We start from the raw sequence: 12975 nt of genomic DNA, 5'->3' as shown, positions 1-12975 counted from the left end.
TCTCCAGCGGTGGACGTGAGTGCGCTGTGCTCTCAGGATGTGCTGCGGGTGCTGATGTCCCTCCAACCCGTACTCCAGGACGCAATCCAGAAGAAGAGGACAATAAGGTCGTGGGGCGTTCAGGGTCCCCTCACCTGGCAGCAGTTCCACAAGATGGCTGGACGGGGCTCTTACGGTAAAGCTGTGGAAGTTTATCCACTTATGCACAGTTCTGACTGATGTTTTTTTCCCATTCAGTTTAGCTGTATAAAAGTGAGTGAATCCGTGTTTTGCACCACATATGCAATGGAGGTTTCTTAGAGAAACTATGAGGGTGATGACAGCAGTTGGTGTTCGTGTGTGTGACATTTGGAATGTGAGTCTTGGGGTAGAAAAACTCTCTCTATTGTCAGCTCAATAGACAGTGTGGTACCTCTGCTGTGGTCCAGATGTCAGCTCTGTTGGGAGGAGCTGTCGGATGGTTCGGCGACATCACATTCTGATGCACAGTGGAGAGTGGAAAAAAGGAGGGAGGGTGGCTGACACCTCACCTGTAAACAGCACTCGCTCACTGTTCTTTGTGTTTCTCTCTACCTCCTTCCACACTTTTGGTTTTTCCCCCTCTTTGGCCTCCTTCCATCTCACCACAGGCACAGACGAGTCCCCAGAGCCTCTGCCCATCCCCACCTTCCTGGTGGGCTATGAGTATGACTTTGTGGTGCTGTCTCCGTTTGGTCTGCCCTACTGGGAGAAACTGTTGCTGGATCCCTTCGGCTCCCAGCGGGACATTGGGTACCTGGTGGTTTGTCCTGACAACGAGGCCTTGCTCAGCGGCGCCAAGGGCTTCTTCCGAGACCTCACCGCTGTCTACGAGGTAGGGACTCTGAAGAAGGGTGTTTACGCTATCCAAATGTTACAAAGCTCTACTTCTCTCTATCGCAGGTTTGGCAGTTAATTAGTAATTGTCCTGATCATTCATGATCACGGTCTATTGGAAACATGTTAAACAACCTAATCAATGAAAAAGCACTGCAAATACTGCAGCTACACTCAAGTTGTAACTCACTTAGGTTTTATGAGATGTGATTCATGTACCAGTTCACACACTCATGTTCTTTTCCGTCTGTTTTTCTCCAGTCATGTCGACTGGGCCAGCACCGACCCATTTCCAAAGGCTACCCCGATGGCATTGTCCTCGTCGGAGGCAATGGGGCCAAGAACCTGGTGGATCAGCCAGTCAGCGACTGGTTCCTCAAGGCTGCCAGCAGCAACAGCGACGCCTTCACTAAGCTCAAACTCTATGCACAAGTGTGCCGCCACAACCTCGGTACGTTTTATTTACAGCCTGCAGGGTTACTGTTGCATTTCTTTTCTTTCTACACGGCCGCTCAGGCAGTTCTTTGTCGCTGGATTTCCACCTTCGACACCACTTGGTTTATTTTAAAAAGCATAGCTGGAGTGTCTTGACTGTTTGAAAGAGAGCTTGAAGTCAGTGAAGGAGAAGGTCAAGTTGAAATGGAGTAAATGCAGTATGTTTTCATTTTCTCAAATGGTGATTGATGGCATTAATGGAAGTCCAATGCCGTGCTTTCTCCCTTTAGCCCCATACCTCGCATCACAGCCATTGGACAGCTCCCTCCTCACACAGCCCAGTCTCCCGCCATCGTCCAGCCAGTCCCCATCCACACAACTGTCTAGCTCCACCTCCAGCTCAGTCGGCCAGCAGGGCTCAGTGAACGCTGCGGGCTCCTCCGTTCCCAACAACAACAACAACAACAACAGCAGCAACAACAGTGGGCCCGGGAACGGCTCCGCGTCATCCAACAGTCTGGTGACATCCTCGGGCCAGCCTGGCAGCGGCATACCATCTGCTAAGCCCAGCTCTTTTTCCCCCTTTGGGAACATGGGCACCCAGGGCCAGGGAGGTGGCCCCCAGAGTGGACAGCTGGGGCAGCAGGCTGGTACCCAGAATACTGGCACCTCAGGGGACAACTCCAGCAGCCAGGCCCAGGGGCCCACAGAGCCTCTTGAAAGGTACCGCAATACACACAAGGCTGCAGACCTTCAACTCTAAAAAACAGTGTTGTGTACTAAGTGACAGTCAGTCACAGGAAGCGTTAAGCTGAGGCGATGCTAGATTGGTTCAATAATACTGTGTGTGATCTTCCTTGTGCTTTCCTCAGCACTTTGGAACGAGAGAAGATAGGCGTGCCCACAGATGGGGAGTCCCACGCCATCACGTATCCACCCGCCATAGTCGTTTACATCGTGGACCCCTTCAGCTACGAGGAGGCCGACGGTGGCCCGGGGCCGGTGCCGGCCCACTCCAGTGTGTGGACGCTGGGCTTGCTGCGCTGCTACCTTGAGATGCTTCAGTGCCTGCCCCCACACATCCGCAACTCTATTTCTGTACAGGTAAGCGAAGTTCCCAGGAGAGCCACATTTTTATTGCTGACCATATTGTATTTCATTATCATGAAGGCATAAGTGGAAATGCATTAATTGTGTATTCAATGTCAGCGTGTCAATGGCTCTTTAATGTTTAACAGATTATGCTCAATGGCATCATTGCTGACATATCCATCATCATCGGAAGCAGTAAATTGTCCATGATTACCATCATACCCTGAGTGACCAGAAAACAGAAACGGCTTAACAATGTAATGGAATGGAAATCAATGCAATAGCAATGGATACTACCAAACTTACAATGCTCTACAAGTTTGTATATATAGAGTTTCCATGGTAGTATTTTGGGAGTGTTGTGTTTGACTGCATTATATTCAAAGTTGTTTCTCGTATTTAACCATCAAAAATACAGACTCTCCTCTTGCCACATACACATTTATCTTCAGATGATGTTGTCGGTGCCGGTTACAAACAGCCTCGGTCATGAAAGACACGCTAACGTGCTGACGGTGGTCATATGGAAACTTTAGAGGCAATTTGTGTGTAATTTGGCTAGCAGTACACACCAGTAAAAATCACCCCATGGCATTCGCTCCTGGTGGTCGTCACCACTGTTTCAGAAGAAGGAAATAACTGGAGTGACCGGCGAACCAGCTTTAAAAGTGACATGGTTTCTTCTTTCATGGGTAGTGTGTGTTGTGTTTTAGAAGTGCTGTGTGGTGGATCTAATTCATGCCGATGGGAAACGTGGTTCCCGTGGGTTTCGAAAAGTAACTGATATATATTTGGAAAAGTGATAACTTTTTAAAGGAACTCTTAAGTGTTAAATTTGAGTTCAGCCCACGGATGTGTCATTGGGTCCTCCAGCAGAAATCGATGGAAGAAAGGCACTTATTTGCTGTCTATTCATTATTCTGTTGACCATAAGTATTTAGGCCCAGCAAGACTTGTCGAAGTAGGCTTATTGCATGACAGCATTCTTCGAGGGGAGCACATTTGTCAAGTGCTTTTGGTTCCTGCTTTTTCATATGAAACTCGTTTAAAAAAAAATTAAAAAATAAAAGAATATTACAATATTTCTTCACCAATACACCTTACCTATAGTTGAGAGAGAAATAGATTATTCACTGCCTCCGCTCAGTCACAGTGAAGAGCAACTGCCCCACCACACTCCTCATGTTTTATCTGTAAGACTCCCGTTTTGACTCCTTCGTACATCATCTGTGATGAGAAAAACAGCACACAAAACCGAAAGAAGTCCCGCTGCTCTGCATCCCTGCCTCCGTTTCCATCACTCGTCTCTGTTTCCATTAGTTAGATTTGTAGTTACGTCGGTTTGAGACGTGTCTGTTTGTACAAGTTGTTGTTCTGTTATCCTGCTTTACTCTGTACAATGACGCAGCAATGAAAAAAGGGCAGCGATTCCACTGACGAGATGAGGTTTAACTCGCCCAGCTTCTGGACTGATTATTCAATTTATCAACATTGAGGGGGCAGCCCTAATTTAGTTGAATGGGATTGCATTGCAGTGTGCAGAGCGTTTTATATATTGGTCACTTGGTGAACGTTTATGCAAATTATAAATGTATTTTTAGTTCCACACCTGAGAATTAGACATGAAGTGAATTTGAATGTTGCCTGACTCTTTTATGTACACTTGCCACTTTTCTCTATGTAGTACTAGAGTAGTAACTAGTAGCAAGATATTGCATGAAGAGAAGCGTTGTTGGAGTGTCTCTTGTCTAACAACTTGTCTTTTTTCACCTCAGATTGTCCCCTGCCAGTACCTGCTTCAGCCAGTACGAGGTGAAGACCGCCACATCTACGCCCAGCACCTCAAGTCTCTCGCCTTCTCCGTCTTCGCTCAGTGCCGACGGCCGCTGCCCACCTCCACCAATGTCAAGTCGCTGACGGGCTTCGGCCCAGGCCTGGCCATCGACACCGCACTGAAGAGCCCAGAGGTAAATGCAACGCGTAGTCAAGTTGTAGCAGTTGCACTCTTGATTGTTTTTGACATGATCCATCTGTAAAGCAGACAGAGAGGCGTTGTCCCGGCGTGCGGTTGCAGTTGAGCTCTGCAGCTGATCAGCAACATGCTAGCGTTGTACTCTGATCGATAGGCAAGTAAACAGAGGCTGACACTGTGGCCCTAGCAGCAGCATTTCAGTTGCTTTCAGCTCTCGTGCCAATAATGAAAAGGACCTGATGTGACCCAGCCTTTTGCCGGCTGTGTTCACTTTACCACTGAAAAGAAAGAAGGCAATGAGATGGCGTTTTTAGTGCTAACCATCCTCAGAGTTTTTTCTTCTGGAACAGGACTACGGGAACTTGTAACCCCTCTGCTACTACAGAGTTTTCTTTCCATTATCTGCTTGGCTAGCTCCCTGAGACCTTCCATAATGGGATCTCAACTCCAGGTTTAGACAAAGGGGCACTTAAGATCAGGACCTTATTCAGTGGACTTCCTTCCTTCCAGCCAGCGCTACCCTTTCCCTTTGACACACTGGCGAACCTTGAGCTGTCTGGCTGGGAGGACTGGGATATGGATAGGACAATTCGAGTGTCACGCCGGACATATTTGCTTGTAAAGATGCCTAGAATGTGAATTGTTTGGGTCAGCTTGGCTCTTAACGAGCAGAAATTAGGATTGAAAGAGAAGATGTCCTGCTCCTGTGAAAGTCCAGCAGCCAGTCATGCATGCAGAAACTTAATACATCTGGAGCATGTCCAGTTTTTCTCCATTTGTTTAGAAGGGCTGAACATTTATACTAAATCCTTTTATCCTGAACATCTTCCCCTCCCAATCTGCAGAGGCCGGAGTATCTGCGTCTGTATACACCCCCGTTCATTCTAGCACCGGTAAAGGACAAGCAGACGGAGCTCGGAGAGACGTTTGGGGAGGCATCGCAGAAATACAACGTGCTCTTTGTCGGATACTGTCTGTCCCACGACCAACGCTGGATCCTGGCTACATGCACTGACCTGTATGGGGAACTCCTGGAGACCTGCATCATCAACATCGATGTGCCCAACAGGTATGACTACCACCCTCCACCTGCACGATATTTAAACCTACCAGCTTCAAAGTCTTTTATTACCATCTTTAGGTATCACTGAACACAACTGAACCCCCACACGAGTACTGAGCTTATTAAACTCTGTGTACAAGAAGAAGTAGAGAAAGAGTTTCAAGTTGTCTTTCCTTAAAGGTATAACATGTAACTTTTCCACCTTAAAATGTATAAAAACTACAAGAGCTATGTTATCTATTTTGTTGAGTTGTGTACTTACATTATCCCAAATATTCCCAGCAATTTTCAAACCTAGAGAAATTTGATGGTTTTGTTCACGGTAATGGTCCGTTTTATTTGGTGGCCTGTCGATGGCGTCAGATCCCCTGTGCGTATGAGCAGCCTTGTGGTTGTCTGCCAGAGGCTGTCATAAATGAACTTTCTCATCCAGTTTTAAGCCACATTTTTACGATACACGCTTCCCACAGCGTCGGCAAAACACCAATTTTTATTGTGAAACTGCTTTATTCAGTGTTTTTACCGGTTTTAATAACCTGGTCCGGTTGTTTTGGAGAGGAAGAGACCTGTGCCCACAATTCGGCGAACCGAATTCCGTCTTTTGTTGTTGTTTTGATTGAGAGACTCCTAGCAGCAGAAAGTTAGATATTTTATGTTAAACGGGTGTGACACAACTAAGAGAATAATTTATAGCTGTCATCTAACAAAGCTGTCAGCTGACAGAAAACATGTCACGCAAGTGTTTTTGTTCATAGTGTGGTTATTGTGAAAGTATCTTTAACAATCTGGTCGATTCTTTGTCTGTGTAGCCGGTAGCACTCAACCAGTGGTTGTTAAAAACCCGCTTGCCATCATCCTCCACATTCTCCACCGGTTCATTTTTCTCTGTGAATACCCCTCATTCAGACACAGCTGCACAGCAGATGTGTGTGACCTTACAAAAAGGTGCACGGCAGCTGTCACCAACACTTAAAATGTGTCTGCGTCAGTTATGTCAAGCCAGCTGTCAAATGACACTTCTCACTCAAGTGTAAATTAGGTTTGAGAGGCAAAGCACACAGCTGTCAGTCAAGGATGGTCTCTGCACAGGCCCTCACATTCCAGAGGTTCACCTTCACCTGCCTCACAAACTGTTAAACCAGCTCTAGTGGCTAGCAGCTAAGCTCACTGTATGTACACTTGACTCCCTGTCTTGCATGTCTGTTCTGCATACTTTGACAAGTGGTTTTGACATGTGAGTCGATGCGTGTCCCGCAGGGCGCGGAGGAAAAAGGGCTCTGTTCGGCGGCTCGGCCTGCAGAAGCTGTGGGATTGGTGCTTGGGGCTGGTGCAGATGACATCACTCCCCTGGAGGGTGGTGATTGGCCGACTGGGCAGGATAGGACACGGAGAGTTAAAAGGTAAGGAGGACTAGTTAAATGATGCTGAAATGCTTTTTCATGACAAAAAAAAAGAAAACGGCATTCAAGACATTCGGGTGTTTTTTACACCAGCGTGTCACATGTTCATTCATCCCTGTTGCTCTCGTCTCTCGATGTTCCAGACTGGAGTATTCTGCTGAGCAGGAGAAACCTCCAGTCACTGAGTCGCCGGCTGAAGGAAATGTGTCGAATGTGCGGCATCTCCGCCTCGGATACTCCCAGCATCCTCAGCGTGTGCTTGGTTGCCATGGAGCCCCAGGGATCATTCATCATCATGCCAGGTGCAGTGTGTGTGCAAATGACAAAGATTATCAGAACACTTACAATCTGTATTAACATGCACTTCTCATCTGAGTCGATTACTCCTCCAAGAAAGGTGTGTTCATGTCTGTTTGGGTGTGTGTGTGTGTGTGTGTGTGTGTGTGTGTGTGTGTGTGTGTGTGTGTGTGTTTGGGGGTGTGTGTGTGTGTGTGTGTGTCTGTGTTTGGGTGAGAGTGTGCGGCGTGATGGATGGCAGCAGCATATCACAATGCATGCCTCCTCCTTGTCCAGAGCAGATTGATGGCAGGGAAGATCATGTACCTTTTGCTCATAAAGCACTACCTCTCAGATGCCCATTGATCTCAATGCGGTGTGATGGAGAGCCAGATCAATGGGTTTATTTTGGGAAACGAGTGGGGGATTGTCAGTGCATCATACCAGGATTGTGTTGAGCGATGCCGGGCTGAGGCCATCTCCTTTCTAAAAAAGCTCTTTAAGCTGAAAGAGATTAGCAAGGCTGTGTTAGACTCAGATGGATATGACAAGTGGGGGGGGGGGGGGGGGGGGTTACATCACTGTAACATGGAACAGAAACTCAAGAGAGTTGCTGGCTCTAGACGTAACAGCTGTTTCAGTTACGATTATGAAATGCATATGCGGAAACCTATATGAATTGTAAAATTAAGACATTAATACTTCAACAGTCGTTGAAATGTTATGCTGTAGTTGAAAATGACTTTATGTTTTTATCACAATTGGAAAGTTGTTACTTGGTGCTCGGTTGAAGATGGTCCTTGTATATTTTTAAAGGAGCTGTATGTAACATTCTGAACATTAATATAGCAGTAGACAGCTATTTTCTATGTGTATATCTAGTGGAGGGATGTCTACCTGAGCGCTTCCTTTATGTGTGTTGTTATCAGAGCTTCTCCTGCTGTGTTGACATAGCCTGGCCGGCTGCACGTGCATTTCAGTGCACGTGAGCGTGCCCCACTGGTTAGCTCACGGCCGCTGCTAAACAAATCACAAGGGCTATAGAACCGAGCCACTCTGGTTGTTATTACAACTGATTCTACATAGATTGATGAAGGGTAACGTTTGAGTTATTTCTTTGGCAGCAGAGTTAGTTATATTCCTTTGTGAGTTATATGACACTTCACCAGTTTAAAGATCTGACCCGCAGTAGGTAAAAGGATTTTGACAAGCATTCTTATTTTGTTGCCGTCTTCTTAGCCTCACTGTTTATTGACCGGTCGCTCTCTCCTTCCTCCTCTCCCATTAGACTCTGTGTCGACAGGCTCAGTGTTTGGCCGCAGCACCACCTTGAACATGCAGACGTCCCAGCTGAACACCCCACAGGACACCTCCTGCACCCACATCCTGGTCTTCCCCACGTCCGCCTTCGTCCAAGTGGCCAGCTCCAATTACACCAACATCGACCCAAACATCGACATTCTAAACGCCACCAACGGTCAGTCGGGCTCCTTCATCTGTCTTGCAGTCGTTGGACTTAAGCGAAGCCACAGATGTTAAAGGGAAATGCAGCCATTACTGTGTTTCCCTTCTAATCTGTACTGTTTTTTTCCCAAATCCTTCCTGTTTACTTTTCGAGGCTATTAAGAGTCTGTTTAGAAGTAGTGTGTGCTTACATGCTTAGTGCATCTACAGCACCTCATGCGTCTTAAGCTTATTTCCTGAGTGCAAATGGATTTAATGACAGTAATATTAAGCATGGTCCCTCACATTCCATATTCAGTAACTAGCAGAATGTCCAAATAATATCTTCTGAAATGTATATTGCGACAGAAAAATACATATTTTTGGCACACAGATATGTGGGAGGGGACATTTTCGTTAAGAGTATTTTCGATGCTTTCAGAGACGCATGGAGTGTATTTGTTTAATAACAATCCTCCCACATCATCACTTGCAGACCTGTTGAATTATTCTCCTGTTGTCCTCAGATGGGTCCGATGCCATCGGGATCTTTGACCTGCTGGACCAGGAGAACGAGTTGGTGGACCCAGACATCATCAACATCTCGCCCAACACCTCACCAGTACACTCGCCTGGCTCTCATTACCACCACGGGGGTGATGGCAGTAAGGTGAGTCAACCCGTGCACGCACACAGGCCACGGTGTGTTCCGTATACTTCTATGTTGCAATATTGAAAGCAGCCTCGGATTGATGTCGCACCTCATGTCTCCCATTCCTCTGTATGTTGTTAAATGAGTCAGAATACAACAACATTAGATAGTCTGATCAAAAGACATGCAGTACAACTTGTGATATGACACATGGACACAATGCTAACCTTGAGTTTCTCCCTTGTTACAGGGCCAGAGTACTGACCGTATGGAGTCTCATGAAGAGGTTCCGAACCTCCTGCAGCAGCCTCTGGCACTTGGCTACTTTGTCTCCACGGCGAAAGCCGGCCCACTACCTGACTGGTTCTGGTCAGCCTGTCCGCAGGCTCAGAACCAGTGTCCACTCTTCCTCAAGGTAGCAGGCTCCGCCCCTCTCACGTCTTTATTTAATGTTTTTCGTTTAGTGCTGCCTTTTTACACAATGAAGACTAAATTACACTAAAGACACCCTAATGGAAACATCAACGTAGGTCACGGTGCACTACAAAACAATAACAAACTAACTGTAGGGATATTCATTAATTTTAAGAAATATGCTTTCTTGCTGAGAGTCAGATTGATACCACTCATGTCTGTCCGTTAAATGTAATGCTTCAGCTAGCATCTGATTAGCTTAGCATAAAGACTGGAAACAGGGTAGCAGCTAGCCTGGTTAACCTGTCAGCCCCTCTAAAAGCTCACTTATTAACATGTCTCGTTTGTTTAATTTGTATAAAAACAGTAGTGTAAAAATGGCACGCATGGTTTTACGAGGGATTATATGGTATGATTCATGGATTCGCCACTGATTGCCGGGAAACCTCACTGTGACAACAAGACTCCAGGAAGCCATTGCTTCCAACTGAGAAATAGTTCAGCACGCAACTCCCCATTGGACCACAACAGTCCTTTAAAAATGCAGTTATTAATATGTAAGCTGTAAATGAACTGCTAACCTGTTCTGTGGCATTTTGAAGCTCAGCCCCAGCAAGTGTTTTTGAGGTAACTGAACCCTGTAACCGAAAATGTTAGATACAAGAGGACGACAGAGTTTTGATTTGCACGGGTATCCCCTCTGCTGCTGTCACCGCTCTGTGAAAAGAACTGTAATTATTTACATGAGATGTAATAAAAGGTTAATAACTTTGTTATGATGCCATTTCCCCTCGCTCCCTCTCTCAGGCCTCTTTGCACCTCCATGTGTCTTCAGTGCAATCAGATGAACTACTGCACAGCAAACACTCCCATCCCCTTGACTCCAATCAGACCTCAGATGTACTCAGGTAAACAACACCGGAACACACACACAATACTATGACCAACCCGCTGACTGTGTTTTCAGCAGGGGTTTGTATTGCAGATTTCATTCAGACTGAAGTTGTTTTTTGATACAAATAATGACTAATTGACGATATTCATGAGCATTGAAATGGCCCAGGGTGGATCATTTTGAAAAATAAAGGCTTATTTTATTTATTTATCTTTTTAAACCCAGCGTGCCACCCTACAAATACCTCCAATTTAAAGATGCATTTCTGATGTGTGCCTGAACAGATATGTGCTGGAGCAGTACAACGCCCTCTCCTGGCTGACGTGTGACCCGGCTACACAGGACCGACGATCGTGTCTACCCATTCACTTTGTGGTGCTCAACCAGATGTACAACTTCATCATGAACATGTTGTAGCCAACAGCCTGTTGCTGGCGGGGATGTAGGGGAAACATTTCAAAGAAAAAGGAAAGCGACGACTCAAGAGGGAGCTTTCATCAAGACTGAAGGAAAGTGCAAGCAACCAGACGGGCGTACGGAGCTGGATCCTGCACCAAGATGGGATTAGACGACTGGTACTGGTTGAGACGGTCAAGTCCGTGTGAATCAAAGACATGCACAAAGAGACAAGCGAATAAAGATGAGGGGGGGAACCAGAAGTTGAGTCGCAAATTAATGAACGTGAGAGAATGACAGATTGGATGTCATGGTATGTAGCATGGCAGCACAGTCACTGGCCAGTGTGTACCGGAGAGACAAGTCTATTTGTAAAGTTATTGGAAGAAAAGGGACATATTTGATCGTGGAAAAAATGGATCTTTGATTTTAAGATCTGAAATTCCTTTGGATGAAATAGTATCCAATTGAAATGCCTGCATCTATCTTATTTATTGTAAGTTTTTAAATGTATAATTTGTCTTATTTCTTAACCTCTTTTATATATAAAAAATGGAGAAGGTTTATATCACCTTCCTGCTTTAAAGCAATCGGTTTAAGATGTATGTAATCGTCTTAATTACAAAACAACCAGGAAAAAAAATCCCATTCAAAATGAAATAAGGTCCCAGTAGGTTGCTTTTAGAGTATTATTTTTTGTAATGGAGACAGAATATTTGTATTGTCACAATGTACAGAAGAATGAGAGTGGAGAATTATGTTCCATGCCTTTGAGCATGGACGACTTACAGCAAAGCTGTAGCTACAGAGGACTTGTACAGCAATGAACTTCACTGTGTTCAAATAAAGAGGTACATTGTTGTATATAGTATTTTATACCACACATTTAGACACAAAAACCAAACGGCAATATATATAAATAATTATATATGAATGCCATGCCAGCAGTTGGTGGTGTGGCTTCTGTTTTAGGAATAAAGTGCGTCAACTTATTTTCCTGTGCTTGTGATTATTGCTTTGGGGAGGGGGACGGACGGTGATGTGCAATTGGACAAAGACACCAATAGCGGAGTGGAAGGAGAACTATTGGCATCTCTTGGAGGTAGCTGACCTCAGGTGCGACCTTTTTTTTTTTTTTTTTTTTTTTTTTTTTTTTTTTTTTTTTTTAATAATGAGAACAGTTGCCTTAATGGCAGACATGCAGTGTCCCTTTCAGCACATCCCTTAAGTATACTATACCTCTCCTTTACTCTGATTGGCTGAGTTCTGGCTCGTTTGGCACCGCTTCTGATTGGTTATGGATACATTTAGACCAGTCCCATTTTACTTCAGTGTGAAAGTAAATGCATGGTGTAAATGAACTTTAACCAGCTATGAATGGCTGCCCATTGGATCTCCAGTGTCTGTGCACTGAGGAGCATCTACTGTCTGAATTTCTCCTGTTCAGAGGTTGAGCTGTGCTTTAATTATTGGAAAAATCCACTGCTATTGCTATTAACCTTGCATATTTGTCAATAATTGTTGGCTTGAGATATTTGACCATCAAAATGTATGTGGTCTTCTTTTGAGTGTAGAAAATACATTCAATTTGAAATAAAACCCTGAAAATTAATTTTCAGTCTTGCCATGTTTTCTTTTTGAGAAATCATGGTTGTTTGCAATAACCATCTGCTTCTACAATACAGTGGGTCTGCAAGGTTGTTATCACACTCACTTTTGTATTCACAAGTGGGAAAGGTAGCGGAATAACCCTGCATAATAAACGGAGTCGGATATCATAACGTGTAAATTGCTGAATTGCCCCGAGGTCGTGTTGAAGCAGCTGGCAATTCATTCTTTTGAGAATTTGCTGCAGTTTTCTTCGCTGTCAGCGGCCTTTAAATACACAGAGGTCCCGCTCTGCTTTCCTTCATCCCCAAGCAAATGCTGTCAATGTGCCCTTGAAAATGTAGTGGAATTTACCCTGACATGTCAGTGACTGGCCGGGTAAAACTCTACACAATGTAAGAGAGAAATGTAATCAAACAGAGGTAATTGTTTGGCCTCTCATGTAACTGTAAAACCTATGACACGTCACATTAT

At 45.1% G+C, this 12975-nt stretch overlaps 1 protein-coding gene across 6 annotated transcripts in view; it reads left to right on the top strand.

The window, feature by feature from the left end:
• The window catches only part of med13a (mediator complex subunit 13a), a 72186-nt gene extending 60300 nt beyond the window's left edge, over positions 1–11886 (top strand). For 5 of the 6 annotated variants that reach the window (XM_076102254.1, XM_076102256.1, XM_076102257.1 and 2 more), the window contains 14 exons: positions 8–175; positions 630–853; positions 1117–1306; positions 1581–2013; positions 2163–2394; positions 4158–4349; positions 5200–5423; positions 6675–6817; positions 6961–7119; positions 8382–8570; positions 9064–9206; positions 9439–9603; positions 10410–10510; positions 10782–11886. In XM_076102254.1, the coding sequence (XP_075958369.1) occupies positions 8–175; positions 630–853; positions 1117–1306; positions 1581–2013; positions 2163–2394; positions 4158–4349; positions 5200–5423; positions 6675–6817; positions 6961–7119; positions 8382–8570; positions 9064–9206; positions 9439–9603; positions 10410–10510; positions 10782–10914 (2696 nt within the window). In that variant the 3' untranslated portion in view covers positions 10915–11886. Of the gene's footprint in view, positions 1–7; positions 176–629; positions 854–1116; positions 1307–1580; positions 2014–2162; positions 2395–2528; positions 2640–4157; positions 4350–5199; positions 5424–6674; positions 6818–6960; positions 7120–8381; positions 8571–9063; positions 9207–9438; positions 9604–10409; positions 10511–10781 lie in introns of those variants that run through there. The other variant, XM_076102259.1, reaches the window with a different exon arrangement.
• The last annotated feature ends 1089 nt before the right edge of the window (positions 11887–12975 follow it).

The sequence above is a fragment of the Anarhichas minor genome, unplaced genomic scaffold (assembly GCF_050575085.1).
Source record: "Anarhichas minor isolate MPS153535 unplaced genomic scaffold, ASM5057508v1 ptg000027l, whole genome shotgun sequence".
NCBI classification, from domain to species: Eukaryota; Metazoa; Chordata; class Actinopteri; order Perciformes; family Anarhichadidae; genus Anarhichas; species Anarhichas minor.
Note: the sequence above shows the minus strand (reverse complement) of the source record. Positions and strands in the feature narration are given on the sequence as shown.